Source organism: Calypte anna, chromosome Z (assembly GCF_003957555.1).
Source record: "Calypte anna isolate BGI_N300 chromosome Z, bCalAnn1_v1.p, whole genome shotgun sequence".
NCBI lineage: Eukaryota > Metazoa > Chordata > Aves > Apodiformes > Trochilidae > Calypte > Calypte anna.
In genome coordinates, this window is record NC_044274.1 from 59505281 (window position 1) to 59530992 (window position 25712).

The 25712-nt window shown below is 43.4% G+C and overlaps 4 protein-coding genes across 9 annotated transcripts in view; 2 read left to right on the plus strand and 2 right to left on the minus strand.

Moving 5' to 3' along the window:
• The first annotated feature begins 384 nt into the window (after positions 1-384).
• NAIP (NLR family apoptosis inhibitory protein) lies at positions 385-6300 on the plus strand. The gene is given in 16 exon segments (XM_030467615.1): positions 385-411; positions 914-1176; positions 1178-1268; positions 1270-1295; positions 1297-1490; positions 1493-1696; positions 1699-2064; positions 2067-2096; positions 2099-2325; positions 2327-2546; positions 2549-2627; positions 4727-4777; positions 4779-4872; positions 4874-5014; positions 5939-6005; positions 6008-6300. Coding segments are annotated over 16 exon segments (2373 nt in total).
• A 940-nt stretch (positions 6301-7240) lies between these two features.
• Positions 7241-13105, minus strand: SMN1 (survival of motor neuron 1, telomeric). Of its 6 annotated transcripts, none has more exons than XM_030467969.1 (9): positions 12603-12701; positions 12434-12505; positions 12220-12345; positions 11757-11930; positions 11210-11353; positions 10123-10194; positions 9474-9584; positions 8534-8619; positions 7241-7841 (listed from the first exon to the last, which is right to left on the minus strand). In XM_030467969.1, the coding sequence occupies exons 1-8, from the start codon at positions 12639-12641 to the stop codon at positions 8563-8565; spliced, it is 795 nt and encodes a 264-aa protein (XP_030323829.1). In that variant the 5' UTR covers positions 12642-12701; the 3' UTR covers positions 7241-7841; positions 8534-8562. The 6 variants fall into 6 exon arrangements, with proteins under 6 accessions (XP_030323829.1, XP_030323827.1, XP_030323831.1 ...); XM_030467967.1 differs by having other exon boundaries at positions 7241-8454; XM_030467971.1 differs by lacking the exon at positions 7241-7841 and adding an exon at positions 7854-8443.
• Positions 13106-13263: 158 nt separating this feature from the next.
• Positions 13264-19350, minus strand: LOC103530326 (small EDRK-rich factor 1). Its single transcript, XM_030466750.1, has 3 exons — positions 19249-19350; positions 14597-14705; positions 13264-14123 (listed from the first exon to the last, which is right to left on the minus strand). The coding sequence occupies exons 1-3, from the start codon at positions 19253-19255 to the stop codon at positions 14051-14053; spliced, it is 189 nt and encodes a 62-aa protein (XP_030322610.1). The 5' UTR covers positions 19256-19350; the 3' UTR covers positions 13264-14050.
• A 142-nt stretch (positions 19351-19492) lies between these two features.
• Positions 19493-25712, plus strand: part of BDP1 (B double prime 1, subunit of RNA polymerase III transcription initiation factor IIIB) — a 50948-nt gene continuing 44728 nt past the window's right edge. Inside the window, exons 1-5 of the mRNA XM_030466749.1 lie at positions 19493-19799; positions 22746-23298; positions 23927-24030; positions 25042-25101; positions 25392-25535. Of these exons, the coding sequence (XP_030322609.1) occupies positions 19627-19799; positions 22746-23298; positions 23927-24030; positions 25042-25101; positions 25392-25535 (1034 nt within the window). The 5' untranslated portion in view covers positions 19493-19626. The remainder of the gene's footprint in view (positions 19800-22745; positions 23299-23926; positions 24031-25041; positions 25102-25391; positions 25536-25712) is intronic.

The window sequence follows — 25712 nt, forward strand, 5'->3', positions numbered from 1 at the left end:
AGAGAATAAGGGAGAGAGACCTAGGGGTTGGAAACTAAACTACGCAGCTTTAAAAGAAAGAGTAATGATAAAAATTTTAAAAATTATTAAATATATACAAGTATACAGCAAAATGATACCACATTGCTCCCCTCTTCCACCTAGGTTACTCACATCACCACCGAGGCTTCAGGGCCGCCCTGGGAAAGTCCAGGCTGGAGTCTTGGAGTCAGCAGCAGTTGGGAGCTGGAGGCAGGAACACACAGATATGGGCTGGAACGGATCAGGGCCACAGGGAGATGAAAGGATGAAATCCTCCCAGGATGGCGAAGCAAACAGGGACAGGGGAAGAAGGAGAAGAAGGAAGGGGTTTGACCCTTGTGATCCCTCAAGTTTATACTGACCATGACGTGCATGGGATGGAATACTCTGGTCAGTTTTGGTTATTTGCCTTGTCTGCTCCTCCCTAAAGGAGGGCTGCAGGTGTGACCTCTTTACTCCCTTTCTCTTTCCGGAGCACAAGATGTTTTTCAGAACTGAGCAGTGGCCTTGGTTATGCATAACAGTCGCTAGCAGTAACTATAAACATCGAGTGTTATCGGTCCCAGAAGCAGACACTGAGTGAGAAACTGGCTGTTAATTTTAGCAAGTGCAGCTATTTACAAGAGCCTTAGCTGAAAGCAAAATTACAGAAAGACAGAAAAAAAAATCAGTTTTATCCTGGCTCAAACCAGGACACCAGTTCCTTCCATTACCTAGAAAATCACAGACTCTTACTGCAGCTGACTGTACTTGACTTTCTTGTACAGAATCAATTCTTCACTAAATTTTACTATTTAATTTCATCCTTTTTGCAGATACAACACTATTTGAAAGTGTCTTCAGGAAGTAAAGATCTTGACTAAGCCACTTAAAAAACTTACAACAAGAACAGCTCAGTAAGTTGTTTTCCTTTGGCAACTCAAACCATTTGGCTATTAACTTGAAATTACTCTGTGGGAACCTTTCAGTTGTCTCAAAAGACACTACTGATCAGCCAGAATATTAGCTCTCTCTTCAATAAATCCTTGTGAACCTTAGCTCCACAATTGTGTTTTAAGGTGAAGCAGGAAGTGGAAAAAAAGTATCGATCAGGAAAATCTCTCTTTGGGTCTCATGTGCCTGCCCTATTCTGAGCAGGCTTCAATTTGTATTTTATGTCCCTGATGTATGCAAGCTTAGAGCAGAGCATGGCTTACATTATATACAACCTTGTAGTAGGGTATGTGGGACTGTTAACAAAAACAGCTCTTAAGAGATGTAATTCAGCCACTGAAAAGAACAAATTTTTCTTCTGGATGACTGCAATGAAATGAATTCGGTGCCCCAAATCATAGATTTTATACAAAGGAGTCATCTCCATCAGCACTGTTTGGTTGTTGCTGTCTGTACTAACAGGATGAGAGAAATTCCTAAGTATGCAACCACCACTTGAGCCACTGCAGAGCTGTCTTAGTCCAGCACTCTGTATGTACCAAGAAATTGTTATCCTGTAATACTGACCTTGTGGAGCAGCTTGTTGATTAAATTGACATTGAAAGGGCTGTGCAGACCATTCTAAAGACCACTTTTATGGTGTCTTGCACTGCATATTGGGTATAACACCCAAAGGGTAATATCATCAGTGGCAAGGCCCTTTTTAAAGTCTATCTGCTCTGTCACCTACTAAAATTCAGTAAAGAAGAGACCATGTGCTGGCTAGGTTTTCCTCTTGTGGTAGGCTTGCTTCAATTGGTCTTTTAAAGCCTTCTTTTGGCTTCACTGAGCATGATGTGTCTGAAGCAGGAGCTGATGAAGATGTTAGGCTGGGTTTACTGAGGAAATGTACTGTCCAAAGGCTTAATCCATTTAATAAATTCTTTCACCCCTTGTTCCAGGAGTTCATTGCAGGGAGAAGTCTGAGTGAGCTTCTGGCTTCTGATGAAAAAAAATGGAGGGAGGGCTGCAGTACTTGCATTAAGAAAGGTTGCTGGGTTCTATACTTTTTATTGGTTTACACTTGCTTTTCTTCTAAAGCAGTCCCTCAAATTATATCCTATTGATTTAAATTGACTGCAAAAAGTCACTGGAAGGCTTGTCAAAAATCGTGCTCAAGTGCAGCACCATTAAGACCTTCTAATAAGAATGTTCTTCATTGATTAGTTGACTTATATTGGTCTAACACTGCTTCTTCCAATTTTCATTCAATGTTTATTGGACTTTGCAACTTCTTACTTTGTGTAATACAGTCTCATGTGTACCCCAACCATTTCTCAGTTCCTAAGAGGTAAAGATACTTTGTTAAATTCACTTTTATCACCTCTAAAGCCTAAGCTGCTTTTTTCAGGTTTACCCAGAACTGCTGTCTCTACCCTGTAGTTTTCAGATTGTACAAGGAAGTGAACACAAACAAGAATGTAACATATCTGAAATAGGTGCTTCCTATTCCTCACTGGAGATGCCAGCAATTGACCAGGGTTATGCTTCTGCATTTACATGTTTTAATGACATGGCTTAAGAAAAAACAGAAGAAAGAAAGACATTGTTTTTGGTCAAAGACATCTACCAGACTCCATGGCGTATCCTTTCCTACTTAGAAAAAAGAAGATGTCACTTCTAAAATGCACTTTCCTCAACTTTACACTGGACTTCTGGAGGACAGGTTTTGGCCTTTTCAGAAGACTGATTCAGACTGTACCCTGGGAAACAGCCCTTGAAAACAAAGGGGTTTGTTCCAGGAGGGATGGGTGTACTTCAAGGACCAATTCCTGAATGCACAGGAGCAGCCTGTCCCTGTGTGCCCGAAGGCAAACCAGGGGGGAGGAGACGACTGCTCTGGCTGAACAGGGAGATATGGAAAGAAATTAGGGTAAAAAAGAGATCTTAAAAACTATAAAAAAAAAAGGGGCTGGCTACTCAGGATGAGTTTGGGAATATAGTTAGGTCATGTAGAAAGAAAATGAGAGAGATGAAGGCAGGATTTGAACTCAACCTTGCCACTTCAATTAAGGATAACAAAAAGTATTTCCATGGATACATCAAGGGCAATTTCCATGGATACATCAAGGGCAAAAGGAGGGGCAGGGAAATCCTCCATTCTTTGTTGGACATGGGGGGAAACATAGTTACCAAAGATGAGGAAAAGGCTGAGGTATTTAACACTTTATTTACCTCAGTTTTCAACAGTTAGACAGGTTGTCCTGAGGACAGCTGCTTCTGGGGCTTGTAGAGAGAAATAGGAAGCTGAGCAGTCCCCCTGTAATGCTGGAGGGAAAAGTTTGTGGCCTGCTGAGCCACTTGGATCCCCACAAGTCTATGGGAGAGACGGGATCCACCCCAGGGTGATGAGGGAGCAGGGGCCCCTCGCCAAGCCCCTCTCCTTCATTTACCAGCAGTCCTGACTCGCTGGGGAGGTCCCAAGTGGTTGGAAGTTGGGGAATGTCACAGCAATCCACAAAAAGGGATGAAAGGAGGACCCAGGAAACTCCAGGCCTGTCAGAGGGCATCAGACCCAGCCATCATGGGGTTAGGAAGGGCAGGTCCTGTCTGACCAACCTGATCTCCTTTTATGATCAGGGGACCCGCCTGGGGGATGAGGGGAAGGCTGTGGATGGAGTCTCCCTGGACTTCAGCAAAGCCTTTGACACCATCTCCCATAGCATTCTCCTGGAAAAGCTGTCAGCCCAGGGCTCAGACAGGAGCACTCTGTGCTGGGTTAGGAACTGGTGGAGGCTACCAGAGAGTGGTGCTGAACAGTGCTGATCCAATTGGCGGCTGTGGTGTCCCCCCCAGGGATAAGTGCTGGGCCCAGTTCTGTTTAATATCCTCAGAGATGATCTAGATGAGGGGATTGAGTCCACCATTAGCAAATTCACAGGTGACACCAAGTTGGGGGGAGTGTTGATCAGCTGGAAGGCAGGAGGGCTCTGCAGAGGGACCTGGACAGACTGGAGAGTTGAGCTGATTCCAACGGGATGAGGTTCAACAAGGCCAAGTGCCGGGTCCTGCACTTTGGCCACAACAACCCCATGGGGAGCTCCAGGCTGGGCACAGAGTGTCTGAGAGCAGCCAGGCAGAAAGGGACCTGGGAGTCTGGATTGACAGGAAGCTGAACATGAGCCAGCAGTGTGCCCAGGTGGCCAAGAAGGCCAATGGCATCCTGGCCTGTATCCGGAAAAGCGTGGCCAGCAGGTCCAAGGAAGTGATTCTGTCCCTGTACTCAGCCCTGGTGAGGCCACACCTCGAGTCCTGTGTCCAGTTCTGGGCCCCTCAGTTCAGGAAGGAGATTGAGGTGCTGGAGCAGGTCCAGAGAAGAGCAAGGAGGCTGTGAAGGGATCCAGCACAAGTCCTGTGAGGAAGGGCTGAGGGAGCTGGGGGTGTTCAGTCTGGAGAAGAGGAGGCTCAGGGGAGACCTCATCACTCTCTGCAACTCCCTGAAAGGAGGTTGGAGCCAGGGGGGGGTCGGGCTCTTCTCCCAGGCAGCTGCCAGTAAGACAAGAGGGAATGGACTTAAGGTCTGCCAGGGGAGGTTTAGGTTGGATATTAGGAAGAAATTCTTTACAGAGAAGGTGATCAGACACTGGAATGGGCTGCCCAGGGAGGGGGTGGATTCTCTGACCCTGGAGGTTTTTAAGAATAGACTGGTGTGGCACTCAGTGCCATGGTCTGGGATGGTGGTGGATCAAGGGTTGGACTTGATGATCTCAGAGGTCCTTTCCAACCCAGATAATTCTGTGATCGGCTCCTTCCAGGAAGGTGACCTCATAATTTTGGTAACACTCCATGATTTCAGATTATATTGAACTTCAGCTGAGTAGCAGTCCTGGATTCCCAGAAGTTACCTGACATGCTACTGAATGCTACAAGGAGCATTTTAAAGCAGTGCAGTCTACATCACCTTAATTTACATGTAACAGAGCAAAAATTACTTCTGTTCTTTTACTCAATCTCTTTTGTGGAATGTCTTGAATTAAAAAAAAGAAATGTCTCATACTCAGATGCTTCCTATTTATCCTATGTCTGATGAGTGCCTGTTAGAAATGAGTCATATAAGAGATCCTCAAACATGAGTAACTTTTCTGAGAAAGCACTACTTAAGGATAAATTAATAATGTTTGCATACAGTACAACAACTGCATATTATGTAATTTTTAATGGGTATAATTTCTTCCTGTTCTGTGCACAGCCCAAAGAATTTCTTGCTTATCAAAGTGTACTAAGGCTGCTTATGTAGTAGACTTTGATGAAATCAATTTTGAAATGCCTCTTTAGCTCTCACTTTCCTCTCGAAAACAATGTAAAGTAGAATAATAATCAGTGGAAAAGAAGACTGGCTTTTAAGCGTGGCTAGCTATTTTAGCTTATGTGCTCCAGCTGTTAAAACATCTCTAAATCTACACCCATCTCACATATAGGCTAAAGGAAATGTAGTATTTTATAAGAAAATGCTGTCATATAATCTTAATTTTTAATGTGTATTTTAGTATATATAGTCATCTGATGACAGACTCCCATCTTTTAAGTACACTGACCATAAGTGAAGACTGATGAGCACATGTGATGGTACACAGGTGTGGAAGAGACTGTTAAACCCTATCTTGTGCCTCTGCAAAGCTGATCAGGTGTCTGACCTCAAGTGGCTGCAGAGCCTGGTGCTGCATTTGTTCGTTTTCCTCTGTAAGAGTGGTATTGGAACACTTGTAGACACACTGGTATCTTATGCTGCTAGGCATTAATGTGCTTGCTGAAGCTCTATTGTATCAGTCTGAGGCACCAAAATGCTCAAATGAGTTCATAGTTGTACTTTTTCAATCTAATAACAATTTTGCTTTATTTTTCATATACAGTACCTCAGCTTCTTCATTGCATTTTTATTCAAGTTTCATATGGGCTTGGAGCATTTTTTAAGTCCTTACTGGTGCTGCTTATTTTTGGAGCAAAGGTTGTAAACTGGGGAGGTTTCCAGAAGCCTGAAGAACTCTCACTGCTAGTAAATCATGATGTTACAGAAACTGGAGAAACTTTAGAACACTCAGTAACATGCCTGCTTTGAAAGAGCTGGACATTAGCTGTATGTTCACACATCAGATCAAAGCCAGTGCATCAGCACTGACAGCTTTTGTTCAGTGTGTTTTGCAATTGCCTGGCCTTGTGACAACAGTAATGAGCTGGCTTCTTGATGCAGCCAACCTTAAAATCTTTGATATCAGGAAGGAGCAGCAGTCTAGGAGTTTAAAATTACCTTGACAATGGATCTTTCCACTTTCACCAACTTTTAAGAGTAGAAAAGTTTCAAATTATTAAGGGGTTTTTGTTTGCTTTTTCTGTACCTTCTTGTACCATGAATTATACACCTGCACTGCAAATAAACACACACTGTAAAATTTTACCAGGATGTAACATGTCAGTCTTCTCAACAGGGTTAGGCTTGAGGAACAGAAGACAGGATTAACATAATTCTAAAAACCTGACTTACGCTGCACCTACAGTTACAGACTGTGCCTAAGTTACATCTTCCATATAAAAATGAAAAATTTCATTTAAAGCCTATTTAAACTATTTGAAAACAGTTGCTTTGCTTGTAAGGAAATAAATTACACAATTTATGAAATAAAAATCATAGAACACTTTATGGTCAGGACCACACTAAAAGTAAGTAAAAAAACTGATAAAGGCCACTTTTTATAATGTAATGCCAGACACTAATCCAGGACTAGCTGATCAAGGCAGACAGTGGTAGTGCCTCTTTAGCATTGAAATATTTCTGAACAGATGATTAAGAAGTTTAGTATCGCTGCAAACAATCTTAATTTACTTCAGGTAGATTATAAAGAAAAAGCCTTCAGAGAGTCGTAGGGAGGTTAAGATTGCCTCTCATTTTGATCAGTCATTTGTGGGAAAACTGATTTTCTGACGCTCAGCCTCAGTAGCAAAAGCAACCAAACGCAGCAGAGTTCATCCCTGTATTTGGCTAGCTTCCCTGAACAGCAAAGCACTGTTATTAAATACATTTCTGTCTAGTTTTGTGGCAGCAGCCTCTATTCTACAAGAGTTAAGATTGTAAGAGCTGAAATGCAAGTCCATAGTTACCACTACCTTTCCAGAGTCTGTGTTTTTTCCAATTTGATTTTATCAATGTTAATCAGAAGGGCACAGAGCAAAATATCTCGGTGTTATTTTAGCCATTTCCAACAAATGTCTACAAAAGCTAGAAATAAAAACAACCCCAAAACAATCCACACACTTAAAGTGAAAATTTAACTTTATTAACAAGCATTTGAAACAAAAAAATGAGGCTCTCTGAATGCAGCTGTCACACTCAGGATTCTAATCAATCAGACCCCTAAGGTCTCTCTTCCAATACAATGCTATCCCCTTTCCAGGCCAGTGCCACCAGTGGCCACCATAACACACACTGGTGCCACAGCTGCCTGTAGTGTACTGTAGTGCACTGTATTTTTTGATGTACTATAATTCCTAGACCTGGTGGTGTCATTCGTACAAAGTCTGAGGAATACAAGAGGTACTAAAATGAGAGAGAAAGGAAATCTACCCTGTGGGAATAAAAGACAGATCTATATTGTGATACAAAGATCTAAATTTGTTTCAGGGAAGTAAAAAATACTTTATTGCTGAAGGGCTTTCTAAATACATTTGACTAAGAGTTCTTCAAAAAGTAGCTTGTTTTGATGCACATATAATTACTCAAGTAATTTGTTTACTTGTTATCAGGGGCAGCTGAATGTTAAGAAAACATTAATTGTCTTGACAAAATTGTGATCTTCACCATCAACCATCAGTGCATTAGTGATATACACCTCTCAGTGGGAAAAATTTGTACCTGGCTTTAAAAAAGAAGGACAAATTAGTATACAGGAGATTTTTTGGTTTTAAACAAGCAAGAATTACTCAACTACACAACTACACGTTCTCACAGAAAATCATGAAAACAAGCACCCAGCAGAACAGTTTTGTTCTGTAAGGAATGAGATAATCTACTGGAGAATTCCCACAAAGGGTTTAAAATAGAAGCACAGGCACAGGAGAAATGCTAACAGAATTGCTCAACAATATCAAACAGAACTGTTGATCTTGTCCTGAAAACAAAGTTTAGCCAAACATCCTGCAACCCCATCTCTATAAGGAGGCAGTTGCTTCTGAAAATGTGTATATAGATACAAAAACTGTGTTTCACTTAACCTTTATTTTCAAAATTGCCCATAAACAAATAAGGTAACCCTTTGTAATCCAAGTAAGATACACTGTTAATCCTGACGTAGAGATTTTGTAGGCAAACCTCTCATCAAAACAAGAAAATAATGTCCTTCATTCTAGCCAAGAAAATAATATTCCATGGCTGCTAAGCAAAGAAGGGATTAATCCTGGCAGATGTGGTCTTTGTAGAGCCATAAGAGCAGGTGGAAGTCCTGAAGCTCACAGTTTTAACCTGTTGATAATCTGTAAAATGAACTGAAGTTTCAAACAAATTTGTAAAGGAACACTGTATCTTCATTAAGCACAAAATTATGATACTTACAACCCTTCAAAACAGTGATAAATATCCAGTTACTTTGCATTTGTTTCTCTCTCCAGTGCTGCTTCCATTCGACTTTGTTTTAAACCCTACAAGAGACAATTTAGTAAAAATCTTATTTTGGGACACTTTTTTTTTTATTTTTAGCCCTTTCACAAATCAAGAACAGCTTTTAACTCTTTGGGGAAATAAGAATGGGCTGTTTAAACAGGACTACAGCCAAACTACATGTCTTTTTTTACAATTGGTGGCTCCACAGAACCATTTAAAATATGTATTTCTTGTCCAGGTATAAGTAAATGAGAACAATCCACAGTTGTACATAACCTGAAGCAGGAAACTGCAAAGAAGTAGTCTTTGGAAGATACCCCACAGCACAAACCCTTCCCTTTCCAACTCCCTCAGTGCAAAAAGTTCCACTCCTTGTTTAATTTCCTTTCTTCAAGAGCGAACAAAGGAAAACAGAAATAAATACTGCATGCCACAGATTTTTCACAACTATGCTTACAGCTTCTGCTGGACCTTCAAAATCACCTGAGACAGTTGGTGACAAATAGAGTCCACAAAAATGCAAAGTCTGATCCTAAGTGTCATACTACAACTCATACACAGAAGACTATTGACCACATATCCAGACTTACTCCACCTGTCTACAGAGACAGATCTGGTTGTTTCAGCAAGCTATAGAACACTGGCTACAAAAAGTTCCTCCAGAGGAACAAAGAACTAAACCAACATTGACTGTACATATATGCTGGCCCATGTGACCCCTAAAAGGAGACAAGAATACTTAGATAATGCAAAACACCCTTGGATTTAGCAACCATAAATAAGAAAAGGAGACCTAAGAAACAGCCCTCCTTGTCTAACTTCTTGCTGAAAATAGCAGTAGCAATACAAAAGCAAAACTACCAAGAGATTTCAAAGCAGGAGTGTCACATACCAGGTAATACCCAGTGTGATAACCGCTCATGTACCAGGCTATCAACATGCTTCCCAATGCTTCATCATCCTCAGCAGAGTCTGGTCTCATGGGTGGTGGAGGAGGAATCAACTAAGAAATCACAGTGGAAATGTCTGTGTTTCAATAAGGTATAGGATGCAATAGACAGCAACCAATTATAAAAGATCAAAATATAAAACTGAAACATAGGGACATACCCCCAGTACATCATCTGAAAAAGAGTCAAGTACAATAGTATTTTCTGAAAACCTGTGATTTCCAAAGCCTGAGAGAAGTAAGATTCCTGAAGCTTGAGTATACATAGAAGTTTTAGTGGGATAAAAATATTTATCTGTATCAGTGAAATGCTGTTAATCAAATATAAGGTGTAGTTTCTTCAAATAATTTTTTCCTTGGTATTCTTACCAACAGCTTCAATACCACAATAATGAATGCAGACTAGAATTCATGCATTAGGTTCTTGTAGCATGTGTAACTGAATGTGCTACCAAACACCAAATGTAGAAAAGGGTTCTAAAAACACAGGCAGTGGGCACATTTAGTTATAGTCACATTTAGTTATTTAGTTACAGTTACGTATCACCAGGACTAATCTCTGAAACTCCTTCCTTGCTCTCTGAACACTTACCGGTGGTCCTGCTGGGAAGGGTGGAGGCCAGCAAGATGAAAACAATGGAGGTGGCCTGAACTTTGACCCAGGCTACATTGAGAAAATTGAAGAGTGCAAATTAAAAAGTGATTTCAGGCATTAGATTTTCCTTCAGAGAATTATTTGAAGCAATTAAAAACAAGACCTTGAACTAAAGCCAACACATCCCAGCAACAGAATGAAACTGCAGAAACAACATGCAGCAGCTATTTCTGTGGAGATTCCACAAATGGAAAAGTAAAACGTGCATTACGTGTGTCATTGAGGTAAATAGTGCCCAAACAGGGCTCTACTTAGTACAAGTAATTAAAAAAGGATTTTTCCTAAGTAGAAGTCAGCAATTGCACTATCACGTGAAGAAATGGATCTGATGTTGCCCACAGGCATTCAGGTAATTTCTCTGCTCCTGTGTGGCTGGGGGAATATGTTGACTAAAAGCCATTACACTTGTGAATATCTTTAAAAAGAGCCCAGATACAAGTCTGTCGATAAGAAAGAAAAAAAAATATCAAAGGAAAACGTTGCCATTTTGCAGAAACAGTAATATTTCAGAAACACAATGCTGTATGGAGCTGCACTGTTATTTGGATTGCTACACAGAGTGTATCAATACCCCAGCCCTCATGATGCACTGGAGAAGCTACAGGTGAGAGCTTTGATGACACCCAGACATCAATGCCAGGTGCCTTCAATGTCCTACACAGTGAAACTACCAACAGGCTAGAAAAAAAGTACAATCTTAAACATCAGCTGTATTATCATGAACAGCACTATCACAGCCAAGGGAATACCATCCCTCTTTCAAGTTACATGGCTATGTCAGAGCAAGTGTTAGCTAGGCAGAGATTTTTCCTTGCTAGACAATGGCACTGCAAAAGGGTTACACTGTGGCCAGGTTATTGTAAAATGACAAACCAAGAGGTTCTCACATGCACACCTACATATCCATTCCCCAACTGCTGCTACTTGGTTTCTAGACAATGACAAATACTATCCTATAGTCTCAGAATGTAGGCACCAGGCTCAACAGTGGTATATGAATTATTGCAGATAAAACTGAGCTTACCCGTCCCCCTCCTGGGGTTGCTGGTGGTGTGTGAAAATGTAGGTTTTGAGGGGAGAATCTTGATTTTGTGCAGTTGCTTTTGTTTTGAGGTGTTTGGGAAGATTTTTCACTTTCATCTGTTGAATATGGAGTCTCATTTTCATTCTAGAAGACCAAGACATTTTTATGAGATGCCCTAAGCAGGAATTCCAGCATACAGCTTTAGTACAGAAAAGCTTGGAAAGCCCCATTCACATTCTTCTCTCTCTCTAGCCCTCCCAGCCCTACTCAGGATATATCATACAACATCATAATCTTATCTGCTCACCATTTTAGACACGTTATCTTTCACTCATTAGTTACTTGTTGTTCTGGGGGGACACTTTCATTCCCTCCATCAGTTCACCTGATGTTCGCCTGTTCACCATGGAATCAGTTATTGATTCTCACTCAGAACACTGTAGTGGTACCAGCACTATTGAGAAGGTTGACCCTTCCACTTTCTCTTTCCTTTTCAGAAGAAAGGAAAAGTGTTCTTCCCCTCCTCAGAACGCCCCATCCCATTTACTATTTCATCAGCAGCTGGAGGAAGTAGATCAGACAGGTTTTGCTCTTCCTGGTTTCCATATCCTGTGTAAGTAACAATGCATGTGCCTCGCTTCTGATTGATGGAGTCGATTGTTGCTAGGTACAGGTTACCATCCTCAGACCAAACAGCGTTACAGCTATCACCCACTTTCCACTGCAACAGAACCAAGAGAGGAAATAAATACCTAGACTAAAGATTAGGGGAAAAGATGCCTGTTTCTAAACTTTTTTTTGTCCCAAACATGAGACAGACAACTCCCACCCAGAAAGCTTTTTCTTTTGTACTCAGTGAAACTGCTCGGTTAACTTGTAAGTAAGATTTATAACAATGGCGTTTCCCCAGCCCAGCATGGTACTCTTAAGGTACCATGCAAAGCTACTTCCAAATACCACAAAGCGCTACACACAGTACGAACACAACCAGCATTTACAGGCGAGCTAACCTGTTTCAAAGGCTCTGCGCTATTCTTCTTTCTATTTCTGTTCTTTTTATTGTTCTTTCTCTTCATCCCCTGCTGCCGCTCCTGCTTCTCTGAAGGCTCCGAGCATTCTCCATTCTTCAAAGCGTTCTGCGGGAAAAAAACGGGAGAAAAACAATCCGGGACGATCCAGCGGCCTCAGCCCAGGCTCCCGCTAGGCCCGGGCCGCCCCCCTTACCTTGAAGGAGGCCACCGCCTTGTCGTACGCCTTGATGAGGGCCGTGTCGTCCCACACGTCCGAGTCGTCGCTCTGCGGAAGCCACACATCCCTTTGCCGCCACTCCAAAGCCCGACACCGCTCCCGTCCCCCCGCCCCAGCCCAGTCCCGCTCCCCGTCCGGCACCCACCTGCCCGGTCCCACGTCTGAACAGCACCCGATCCGCCATGCCCACCACCGGACAGGCGCTGCCGCCCGCCCCACACAGGGAATCGTCACTTCCCCCGCGTCGCCGGCCCCGGAGCTTATGGGTAACGGCGGCCGCAGCTGCCGCCCCACTGCTCGTCCGCCCGCCCTCTGCCCGCCCGCCTCGGAGCCTGCCCGCGCTCTGCCTGCCCGCGCGCTCCGCTGCCCCGCTGCCTGCCCGCCCGCCGGATGCTCTCTGCCCCCCGCCCCGTTGCGTGCCCGCCTCGGAGCCCGCCCCCTGCTCGCCTCCCCAGCCCACGCAGCTGAGAGCCCGGGCCCCTCACAGAGCCGGGCTGGACGGGACCTGAGCTCCGCGGCTCGAGTCCCTGAAACCCGGCTTGAAAAGCCTGGAGAGCAGGAACAGCCCCCATCCCACTCAGGGCCTTAGGAAAACCCACCTCGTCCCTCACCCGCGGCGGGCAGGACGCCGCCAACTATCCTGCCCGGCCCCTCCTCACGGTGTGCCGGGACGGCTGACGGTAAATGCAGTGCTACACCGACCCACGGAGCTTGTACAGGCAAAGGCTCCACAGTTCGCTTCTTCCAGAGAGGAACCAGTTCCACCTGAGCCCATATTCCCGTGCTCAACATATTTGTATAGCAACTGCTATAGCAACACCGAATTTTATTCTTGAGGACAGTTTAAGCAGCCATTTCGAAACATTTTAGTGACACAGCAGTTTTACAATCAGCTTACATCTGCAACTTGTTAACTGCAGCTTCTCCAGGATGAGCACTGGTAGTAGATCCAGTCACCAGTGTATACCAGTGAAGTCTAAAGCTCAACAGGCATCTTTTTCTATAGGTGGACTTCCCTCTGCATATTATATGGCTAGCAATATGCACTACATACACACTTTACTTATATTTACATTGTGACACTGACATACTTCTGTTGCTTTTCTCAACAATTCCGTATACTGTGTTCTCAGTAGCTTCTTAGTAATCAACTGATCAAACATAACCATGTCAGATTAGACAGTATCTCATGCAACATTTTATTGTAAAAATCATTTGAGATTTACAGTTCAGACCTGTGTAGGGTAAAGCACATTTTGCAAGAGTGTGCCATTCTCATTGAAGCTGTACAACACTCTGGTCCAACTGTAAACTTGGAAAGTAATTGTTAATGGAACCATTAAGTGAAACAACAAATACAGCAAAAGCTACAGTAAAGCTATTGCGTGGTACATTTATTCATGTGCATGCAGAAAAGTGTAGTTAGGTTTGCAACAGCACTCCAGACAACTACACCTATGCTAATCAGAAAATACCCTAAATTAATGATAGTTGAACAACTCTGCAAGACAGACTTTATCAGTTAATGGCTGAACACTTTTCTGAATGTAGGCCCTCTTGCTTCATTGGTGCACTCTTCTCCATATAGGGAGCTCATTTTGCTCCTGTCTGCAGAGACTTCCTTTCATTAGCCGCTTTTTGTTTTTGCTGCATAATTTCAGAATCCCTGTAAAGAAAAAAAAAGATGTATTTCGGATATCAGCTCACTGTTTTTCTCAGTAAACTCTCCTCCAATGCTTTTCTGCCCTTTAGCAAGCCCCATTTCAAGACAAGGAAAAGATTAGTATAAAAATCCACAGCCATGAGCACACTGATTCTATTACCCTTTTTTTTTTTTTTTTGTTTTTACTCCAGTGCTCCATGGGGTAGGCAAGTTTCCTGTTTAGTAGACCTAATATGATTCTTTTAGTTTTGGAAGTAAAGAACACCATGGATCAAAGCCCTTCAGAAAGTATTGCACCAGTTTTCTGTTCACACCAGACAAAGCTGCTCATAAGAAAAAAAGCTTTCTATAAACAAATAAACCTGTCTAACAAGCAGATACAGTAACCACAGTTTCAGCCCTTAAGACACTGGATTCTGACCAGTTTTCACCTCCTATTTTGCCTAGCCATTTCACTGAACTGTACTACATCTTACCTCTGTTTTCTCTGAGAGGCAGTCAAGCTATCCTCTTTCCTTTTCCCTTTGTGGTTTTCCTGAGTCTTCTTCAGGTTCTTCTGGCGGGCAAGTTCACGCTGGTTCCCACCTGTAAGACAACACACAGTTTATACAGGTACTACCACTTTTTACACACAGTTTTCCCATGTAGAAGTCAAATATAGAGGTGGTAAGGTTTGGCTCAATCTGTAGAGCTGGTATGGCATTATCTTCCGTAGTTGGCAGGATCTGCCATCGCAGCCTTCCTCTTCAGTGCATGCTGGAAGACATTAAAGCTAGTGTTCACACTTCCATCTTGACACATCATGTCCAACAGAGCACCAAAATCCATTCCAACATTTTTTTCTAGAAACGCAGTGCAGTTTTGCATTAAAGACTGAAGGCAAACCATCCCATCAACAGCCTAGGCAAAATGATGACATCTCATCTGAAAAGAAGCCATCCTATCTCAAAACAGATTCCAGCATCCAATCTAGAGTGCAAACTAATTTTAGTCTGAAAAAGCAGCATTAAAATGAGGGCAGGCTGAGAGTTTATGAAGTTCCTCAAACTCTTCCTGAGGCCCTCTAAGAAATAAAAAAGCAAATGTAAGTATCTGGAATTCAGAAACATCCTGCTTTCAGCCTATAATGCTGCCATACAAAGTCATGGACAGATTCCATCCCATGCCATAGTCACACACCAGGACCTTTTACAGTCTTGCTCATATGTTTAATTTGCAGGAAGAATACACTTCTGCGGAATCCACTTAGATACCAATATGGTTGATACACATAGGAACTCTGGCTTTACTTTTCACTGGATGAAGTCCCCAAAACCACCTAACTCAGGATTCATAATGTATTATTAGGTACTCACAGCCCAAGAGCTCAGCTAGGGCAATCAAATGCTTAAGTTGCCTTACTCTGGGCACCACAAAGCAGAGAACACCCTGTAGTACACAGGCAGCTGTTTGTAGGCTTAGTTCATTTTTGCTCCAAGGCAGCTGACATCCATGAAGAATGAGGCTACAGCATCTATGCAGCTTCAGCCCAGTTTTGTTCACCTAGCACATATCAGAGCCCTTTGCAGAACTGGGGCTGACAAAGCTGGAATTGACATAGCCAGAAATCCAGTTCCTCATCAAGACACCTGCTTCAGAATAAAAACAACTTAGCACTTTCCCAAAACAGGTGCCTGCACATGTCCCAGCACAGGGTGGGCAGCACTAATGCTGCTCACATGTGGGAGGATTTTCATGCTGTTGAAGGAATTTGCACACAAGCATTCAAGGTTTTTTCCATGCACTATTACGGGCTTGTGCTCATAACTTGCTTTCCTGTGCATGCTTTTTAGATGTTTTTGTAAACCACCATCTGTATTTTTAAATATTCCTCATTTTATGAATTTCTCAATGTAGGTGCTCCCTTACCTTGGCAGCAAGGGCACAGTTCCAGTTCAATTAACCACTATCACATTTTAATATGTTAAAAAAACAGTATCTCCATCTCCCTGAAATTTCTGTTGTGCTTCTTTTCATTCTCTCTCCAGTCTTAAGACTACCTATGCCATCTTTCAATCTTGATGACAATCTTGAGATTGGTACCTCTCCAGTCTTCAGGTGCCTGTAATTTCAGTTATATGGAAACAGTTTAGGACTAGGTGAATTTGAAACAGCAACCTGTTGGTAACATCCACAACTTTATACTCATACCATATCTGAGCTGACAAAGGTACCTGGTCTGTCAACAAGTAGACAAGAGTGGCCCTGCAGAAGGCTTCACACCAGTACATTACTGTCTGGCAAGAGGCTGGAACCAGAATAGCTGTTTCCTGAGGGTTCCTCCTGCTTTGGAAAAATCTACTTCATCTGCAACAGGACATCAAAACCACTAAGAAAACTCCTGCTCCACCCTGCTCACCAGCATTCAGTGAGATTCTGTCTCTGAAGTTCATGTGGAAGAAGAGCTACTATTTGTTCAGAAACTAAGTAAAATGTCTATCTATCTCTGGCAATACTGGTGTTGATTAGAATTTGATGACTCATGAGCAGATGATATATTCCAGGTTATAAATGGTTCTTGAATTGTGGTGCTCAGGGGGCATGAATATCATATGAATAAGTCAGCAGCAATGAAGCAAGCACTTTTTTGAGGTGCTTGAAGAAATGAAATATCCTCTTTTATCATGAAGAAAGAGGAAGGAAGTCAAAGCACAGCTGTAGCTGGAATTCATACAGCAGTCACCCTCCACCCTTAACCTTATGCACTTCCTTCCTTTCCAAGCAAACACTGTGGAGAGTGTCTGCAGTTAATCCACAGACATAGTAAGCTGTAAATTTCAAAACCAAACTGAACAGCATCACTGAAATGCCTGGCTGCCTCTCCTGCACAGGGAAGCAGAAAAGGTAGAAAAGCAAAGCAGTACAGTGCACACACCGGACTGTATACAGAGAGAAGCAACTATTTGGAGAGAAACTTATTTGTATCATCCCTGCTACCAAGTAAACATTGCCAAGGACTGCCTAGTCCCCACACTTCACCTGGGATGCTAAGTGAGTATCCCTGGCTCTAAGGGAGACAGAGCCACTCCCTACATCCCATAATGTCAACCTAAACCTTCCCTGAGGTGTGTTCCAGTCCTGACAGAAGACAATACAGCTTCCTGAAATGTGAAATTCAAGCACTATATATACCTTCCTGCATATACCTGTCCCTGAGTAGTCATAACATGGGAGAAGCTGCTGGCTGAGCATTCAAACACCATTCAAGGAGGGACAAACACATCACCTTCAGCTGCTGGGACCTGTGTGTCTCTGCAGGGAGCAACTGCAGTGAGCTGATGTGTGCTCACTCTCAGTTGAGTGGAGCCTGGGGCAGAGTCGGAGGCACTGAGTCTTCCATACAAACAAAAAAACAGTACTCAGAAAGTACAGCAGAAAACCAGCTTCAGCTGGGTGCCTCCAGAGAGGCCCAGGATGGCCTGGACCTGGACAAATAATTCTGTGGGTGATCCATGCAGCCCTTCATGCACCTTTTGGTACAATAGTGGTTTCTGGTCTTCTAACACCTATTGGATTCCCTTCTCTGTCTCCAGGCAGGCCGTTAGCTGTTCTTGTCAAGCTGCACCTCCTGCTGATGCCTGCAGCCTCCTTGTCTTCTGGATTGTGCTTCTTGAGCACCTGCTGGCTGGCAGAGCATGGCAAACTGAAAACTCCTAGACTTCACATATAGCATAGGTGGTAAAAATGAAAACAGTGTGTTATTCTTATACTAAAAGCAAAACACAGCACTGTAACAGTTACTAGGAAGCAAATCAACTCTATTCCAGTTGTGGCCTAAGGCTTCAGCAAGTCCAGCTACTCATGTTAAATAAGAAATGCTGAACAAACACTACACCAAACCACACAGCATGATGCTGAAACCCAGTACTTCCTGAAAGCTTATAGAGGCAAGCAAGAATAGGGATGCTCAAGACCTTAGTTCACAACATGCCCCTGTCTCTTCCAGTTCCAAAGTCCAGCTATTCTTGCAGAGAAAGGTGAGAGTTTCAAACAGCACTGGAACAAGCAGTAATCAGTTCTGCTGTAAGGAGGTCAAAGAGAATGGCAGTAAGGATTGGCTACTGAGGTCCTTATCCCTTAAGGTTTTTTTTGAGACACAAAGGAAATAATCACGTTGGAACTTAAAGCAGAAGAAAAGTGCCTACAACAATACCCTGAAAATAGAATTCGAAAGTAAACAAAGCAGTCTGGTGCATGCTCAGAGCCATAAAAGAAGACAAGTGAAAAAAGAACCTCTCCAACTCATCTAATCAACATTTTCACCAGCACACCACAACGCCTACAACTTTGCTACTCCAGATAACATATTAAACTAGGTCATGTCAACATGAAAAGTTATAATTCTGCTAAGCTAACGTGGAAGACTGCTTCTCTTTAACCTTAAGCTATATTTAGCATCACACAGAACAGGACAAAAAACCATCAACCAGAGCCACAAACCTGCCTCTCTCTCACATTCCAAGCAGGATCTTTGCAAAAACTGTTTATGATCCATCTGCACTTCCGGGTATGTCTTTTTAAGTCTGAACGTAAAAACATTAAAACATAGGCAGGTTCTATATTTCTATGTACTGTACACAAAAAACAAAACAGCAACCCCAGCAACGATATAAGACAGAACAGCTAGGTTTGGTTCACAGTGCTCTCCCATTTTTTAAGTGATAACATTACTGTTGCACAAGGTGATGATGAGCAAGTCCTGGTGTCCTTTCAGCCACAGCCTTAACAACCACAGCATATGAAGCATTCGGCAGGGATATACAAGCCATTTATTTACGGGCCGGACGGGGGCCTGGACCTCACAATGCACAGCAGATCGCTTCCTCCTCCCCGCTCTCCGCCCGGGGACCGGGTGAGGAAGGTTAAACTCCAAGCGCTAGACAGCAGCAGGACGCGTACAGCCACAGCCCCCGCAATCTCACTGATCAGGACCGCGTTGCGGCCGGCACCCCCTGCATCCGCCGCGGAGCTGCCCTCGGCGTCACGCCCAGGCCGCGCTTCTCCCACCGGCCGGACACGGCTCCCCTACCCGCTCCGCTTCGCTGCCCGGCAGGGCCCCGACCACCCCCTGAGACCGTCCAGCACTCACGGGTCATGGCGAGACGCTGTGGCCGCGCAGCACCGCTGCTCCCCCCGCTGCTGCCGCCAACACCTCCGACCCCTCCGCGGCTGCCAGAACCTTCTGACCGCCCGCCCCCTCTCTGACGCCAGTTATAAAACCTCGCTGGCCCTGACGTCACTGCGGCGCGCGGGAGGCGGTGCGTCGCCCTCGTCCAGCCCCGCCCCCTTCCGTGCGGGCTGGCGGGCGGTCGCCTCTCTGACCCTCGCCCCTCCTCTTCCTGCCGCTGCGCGCTGGTGACGCTCGGGAGGCTCGGGGGGGGGGCGTGGGGGGGAGATGCCGTGAGGCGCCCGGGATCGCGGCGTTACCGGGCAGCGCGCCGCTCACCCACAGACAGCCCTCGGCGCCATGTTCCGCCGGGCCCGCCTCAACGTGCGGCCCAACGTGCGGCCCGCAGTAAGGGGCGCCGGTAGCACGGCACAGCCGCAGCCTCAGGCCTCGGGCCCCTTGGAGGCTGCCAGAAAGGAGGCTGCGGCGGGAGCGGCGGCTGAGTCCCCGCCCGACGCGGCGCGGACCGAGAGGTGAGTCCCGCAGAGGCCCCGCGGTAGCCCGAGGTGTGGGGATTGGGGCGGGCCGTTCCGCGGGGCTTCCCCGGTGTGGTCTTACCTGGGCCAGCGCCCGACCGTGGATCCGTGCGAGTGGGATGGGGCGGGGAGGGCTGGGGGGGCCCTTCGGCACCCCGCGTGGATGTGGCGGCGGGTGGCTCTCCAGTAACATTTTTTTGTCACAGCCTGTCACCTGCCGGCTGTACCTGGTTCGGTTTGGCGTCGTTCGAGCTCCAAAGCTTCCTAGAATAGGTGCGGCACTGCCTTCCCTCCGGTCGGTGCCCGGTGGCGGCTCCGTGTTGGTCGGGCAGTGACTTCGGGGTGTCGGAAGCGTTTGCAACCTAAGCAGAACCTTCGGTTCTTGACTGCGGTTGCACTGCAGGTGCTTGAAATAATGCGTGAGTTCAGACTGCAAAGGAGGGGCCTGGTGTGGTCCGATACTCCGCTTTTCTGGCGCCGCAGCGGCAGGAAGCTCCGTTTTGCTGTGCGCAGCAAAAGCTCTCCACTCCGAAAGAGAATTCCTTTGATTTTACATTCTTACACCGCTTCCTGGTTTAGAATCATAAAATCATGGAATAACTTGGGTTGGAAGGGACCTCTTAAGGTCATCCTGTCCAATCCACCTGCAGTAAGCAATATCTGTATTCAGTTCTTTATGCATTAGTGAGGGAGTTCAGGCTTTTTGGCTCGTTAGTTTTTTAAAGTCCTCTTTATTGCAATGGAAATGCATGGTATGGTTTGGCCTAGGACACGGTCCTTCAGGACCACCCTGTTGTGCATTAACCCCCACCAGCATTAAGGCCCAACCTAGGGAGAAGAGCAAAAGTGCAAAAACTCTTGTGCCATTTAAGTAACAGGCTTTTGAAATATTTACTCCAACAAGTGTGGAAAATATCCAAGCATACAAATACACAACCCCACATCCTGCTGTTTTTTTAAAAAAAAAGTAGAGATGTTACAAGAAATTTAAGATTGAGATGGAAGTTGTTCACTTTGCATGTAGCATACAAACCTTTTCAGATTGCCAGTGGAGTGAGACATGGGAGATAAGGCCAGGAAAGTGCAGGTTTGGAAGAATGCAGGTTTGGAAGAATGATGAACTTGAGACACCTGGAAGCTTATGGTTTCCACCACTCAGCTAAAGAGAAGTTGGTATCCAACATAAAACTGCTGGGAGGTTCTCAGGGGTACTTTTAGTTCTGGTAGTGTGTAGGGAAGGCAGAGCTGATTGCTGCTTCATTCTTTCTCTCAAAAGGCTGAATAGCTGAATATTAGCTGAATATTCCACTGAATAGCTGGTTCTTGAAGTTTTTAGGTGCTTTTGAAGGCATATAGTAACCAAATAGGAGAGAGCAGAAGCAGGCCCAAGTTTGCAGGTAGAGCTCTCTCTTCAGAGGATGCATGTTAAAGATTAACAGCCTGGCTGTCTCTGAAGATTCAGGAAGAGAGGATTTGAGGGAAGTCACACAATTTGACTTCCGGAGTGAAGTAACTGGTGACACAGAGTACAATGTGTTTGTTGTGTGTTCTGCAAGAAACATAAAGGCAAAGGTGAAAATACCTTGTAAATTCATTCTTCCAACATAAGGCATTCTTCTTTTGCAGCTGCTCAAATCTTTATCTCTAGTGTCTGTTACTTTCCTTTGTTTTGTTTCTTAAATGCTGAATATTTTTTGTTGATTACCAGGGAAGTAAAAACTCTCTGAGCATACGATTTAGTTTTTTTAAAATACAGTTTCTCTTAAATTGTATTTAATGGTTGAGAAATCTGGTGCGGCACCCTGATTAGAAACTCCACAAAACAGGTGTGGTATGGAGAAGGTGAGCAAGGACTTACTTTCCACTGTCTCCTTGATACAAAAGTCAGAGGGTTCTGAATGGAGCTTGGAAGGATCTAGTTACTACAGGCAGCATGTAGCTGTTGAACTCCTTGCTGAGGGATATTCTGTGTGCTAAACCAAACTGATTCAGAAAAGTCTGCCAGAACTATTAAACACAACATCTGTGGCATTTGCCTGAGTCCAAGTAGTAGCTGGAGAGGATTTCAAAGTTGCACTGTGTGTTTAAAGGCATTTGCTTCTGACTGTTTCTGAAGATGGTTAAGGGAACCATGGGTGTGGTTGTCCTTACGTGCAGAAACAAGGCATAGTTCCAATGTAAAAGTAAAAACTCAGTTGTGTTTCTGACTCAGTTGGATTTCTGGTGCAATCTTAATGTGAGTGACAGCCAAGGAGACATCAGTGGAGGAGTTTGCAAATACAGGAGAGTCATAATGGCTGTTGACTTTGCTTGCACTTTGGAAATTATTTCTGCATAAGGGATGGATACTTGAAAGCTTTCCAGGGAAGGTAAAAGTTTTTGCCTCTAAAATACCACTTCTGATGTGTTGAATGTGAGCAGTAGAAAAGCAACAGTCAGTTTTGCTGCTGAGTTGCTATTTTATTAGTTTATGTATCTTCTATTTGCAAACATGTAAGAAGAATGCTTAGGTTGATTGTGATAAAAATCATCAACCTACTTGTTGCATATGGGCTTATTAAAGTGTTTTTGATAAGTTACCAATGTTATGTGGGTTATTTTTTATAATGCTTTGTTGGAGTACCATGTTTGGTATTCTGAGTGAGAAGTTGCAAACAAAGGGTAGGGTGAGGAGGGAACAGGTGAGGCTAGTATTATTAGCCAGGTAGCTTGTAAAACTAAAATTAATTAACAGTAGTTAATACTAGAAAATAATGTACCAGTGCTTATAGCACTTCTGAGGAAGTAGCAGGTACAGGTTGGCTCTAGTGTGACTTCTTATGTGTTACTGTATCTTTCTGCAGCACTGTGATTTTACTGATTGGCTCATAAACATCTCTTTAAAGTATAAGTTACAAATCTGTCCTTGTAAAATATTTCAGAATATTCTTTTTAATTTTCCAGCAATGACAAGGCTAATAGCTCAAACGATGCTGGAGAAGCTAATAAACCTGCAGAGATGCCCATACAGAGAAGAAAACGGATCTGCACCATGCCAAATCTTGTCAGACCCAGAGCTGGACCTTCATCTGCTCAGTGTCCTGCATCAAAACTGCAGAGGAGAGCACCACAGGCTCCTGATGGAAGTGCTTCACTGCAGAAGGACTCCTCTCCATCGGAGAAGAGTAATGTTGAAGGCTCTGTGAAGTCTTCCATGCTGCCTGAAAAGAAAACACCTGTGCCACAAGTGCCACAGTTTTCCCCACTAAAAAAACCAATGAACAAAGAGCAAACTGTAGGTGTAGCTGCCCCAAAAAGTGATGATGCTTTGCAGAAAAATGTACCCTCGCCTCTCAAGGAGAGACCAACACAAGAAAGATCAGAAACACAGGAAGAAAAGCTGCCTATAGCACCTCCTCCTGTAAAAGAGAAACGAATATGTTCTGACCGTGAAAGGATCCTCAAAGCTCGGAAGTTAAGAGAAATGCTTAAAGAAGAGCTAAAGAAGGAGCGGATGGTAGGCCTGTGTTGGGCAGTGCTGATCTGGGAAGGGCAGAGTTGTGTCATTCACCTAATTTGTTATCTTTACAGCAGTATTTTCTGATGGTCACCAGATGCTTACTGATAGTAGCCTGTGATATCTCATACTCTGTATGGACTTAGCCTTTTTATAAACAGTAATATCATTGTGTGCCCTCATAATATTCAGATTTCAGGAGAAATTATGTATCTTTTAGTTTGATTTTATCCACAAGGCTCTTTGACATGAGATCTGCTCTCTTATAATGAAAATGTTGACCATAAGTTTCACATTTGGCAATACAATGGGGAACTGCTGTAAGAATTGTGGGATTTAGTGCTTCTCACAGATTTTCAAGTTGATTGTTGACTGAATTCTGTGATTTTGAATAGCTTTTTACTTGTGCCAGTATACTGAATTGTAAGACCATGGTCTGTGGCATGCTTTCTGACGAAGGGATGCTTGTAAAATAAACTTATTTCAGTTACTTGGGGCAGGGGAATGAAACAAAGCTTCCTGAGTCGGGTACTTCATAAGCAAATTAAAATAGTAATTTGTAAGGTGTAAAGTACTTTTAGTTTTTGTTTTTTTTGTTTTAATTTTTTTTCTTTTTATATGGAAACAGTTGAAACAGAGGCCTCCAATAATTGAAGGACGTTCTCCACCAGATCGTTCTAAAATGACCATGAGGGACTTGATATATTATCTGCCAGAAAACAATCCTATGAAGTATGTATGACTCTTTCTCTCCCCTTAGATTAAGTTATTTTTCTATCAGTTTAGTAATTGTGGAAAGGAGAGTTCTTAATTCCAGATTATTAGTACAGATGCACTTTTTTTTGCAGTGGTAACAAAAGCTTGTAGACATTTTCACATCTATTCAATCTTTATACAGAAATGAGAATGGAGATTGTTGTGTTTGTTGAGATATAAAAACAGAGACCTGTCACTAATGTTGATCTATCTCTGTACTAATGCAGAGTAATGGATTTTTTTCACAATTTTTTTTTTTTACTAGGTTCTGTTAAATCTTTAGTTACAGGTCCTGGCACATTTAGTGGACTACAAGAAGCTAAGCATTTCTCCTTCCTGGCTGCTAAAATGCAGAATGCATTGCAAGACCCAAGAGGGCTCTCCATGGCAGCTGGATGGGTGTAGCTGCTGCTGTCCCCTTTCTAGGTTCTGCCATTAGCAAAGCTGAAGGAGCATCACAGAGGAGCTTATGCATAGGGAACACTAATGCAGCAGGCTGCCACAGACAGAACAGGGCTTTTTTCCTGAAATACAAAAACCAACGATACAAACATAAGTACAGCCATCTAAGTGCTGTTCTTTCAGTAACAGATAAGTTTTCTGTTTATGTCTATTCTCACAGACATAATGCTTGTTAGTGTTTTGGTGCTTCTGTGTTTTATTTATCACTTTCCTTGTTATTTTTTTCATGTACACTAAATAGTCCTTAAGCAGGTCACAAACCAGATGCTTTCACATTCCCTGAACCCTTGCAATGGATTACCAAACCAAAAAAAGCCCAACCAAACAAAAAAGGGCAAAATTCATTAAGCAGTGGTGGTTATTCAGTTAGATTCAAGTCTAGATGTGATACAAAGTACTGAAAAAAAGCTTCGTGTCTTTGTCCAACATCCTCTAAAAGCAGATTTTGTGGAATGAAGCAGAAATATGTCTCTACAAGCTGTCATCTCTAACAGTTTGTTGGGGTTTTTTTATATACAATTCTAGGTCTTCATTGGCAGAAGAAAAGAGAACAGAAAAAAATTCTGCACTGAGTCAAATGAAAGAGTAAGTATTGGTGAGAGAAGTACTTAACAGTCAAAAATTTTTCTGATGTTGGCAAAAAACTTGTCTGTGTGGTAATGCTAAGAGTGTAGGTTTTTTTATTTTCATACTGTTTCAATATCACAGCCCTAATTTATAATGAATTGTAATTTGGGAGGGGAGGACGGTTAAAGAGCTTTTGTGGTGGGTTGCATCACTGGGTGGTCCATTAAAGTGCTGCATGTCTGACATGCAGAGGAGCAATTAAAACACTAACAAAAGTCATATATTTGTTTGGTCTCTTAAAATTGTAGGCAGGAAGAGAAAAATACTCCTGATAGTGAAGAGGATAATGAGGAGGAAGAAGCAGAGAATGGGGAAGAGAGTCAGGATGGTCCACTTCTAGTTCCTCGTGTGAAAGTAGCAGAAGATGGTTCAATTATTCTGGATGAAGAAAGGTAACAAATTCTGTGTCTGACTCACAAGGTGTAATACATTACTGGTTAGTTTGTGAGTAGTGAACAGTTACTTTGGACGGCGATAAATGTGAGTGTATTTATGTGTTGAGAGCTGACCTGTCTTAAATTAGGGAGCAAAACAAATTCGTGGCAAAGTAAGAGCAGCAGTCACCGGCC

Excerpts from the sequence above, each read along its gene's own strand:
- LOC103530326 (XM_030466750.1), bottom strand. Across the intron at positions 14,124-14,596 it reads GCCTCTCAGAGAAAACAGAG|GGATTCTGAAATTATGCAGC; the intron begins GTAAGATGTAGT and ends TTTTCTTTACAG.
- SMN1 (XM_030467966.1), bottom strand. The coding sequence starts at position 12,641 with ATGGCGGATCGGGTGCTGTTCAGACGTGGGACCGGGCAG. Across the intron at positions 12,346-12,433 it reads AGGCGGTGGCCTCCTTCAAG|AACGCTTTGAAGAATGGAGA; the intron begins GTAAGGGGGGCG and ends TTTTTCCCGCAG. Across the intron at positions 11,931-12,219 it reads GCGCAGAGCCTTTGAAACAG|TGGAAAGTGGGTGATAGCTG; the intron begins GTTAGCTCGCCT and ends GTTCTGTTGCAG.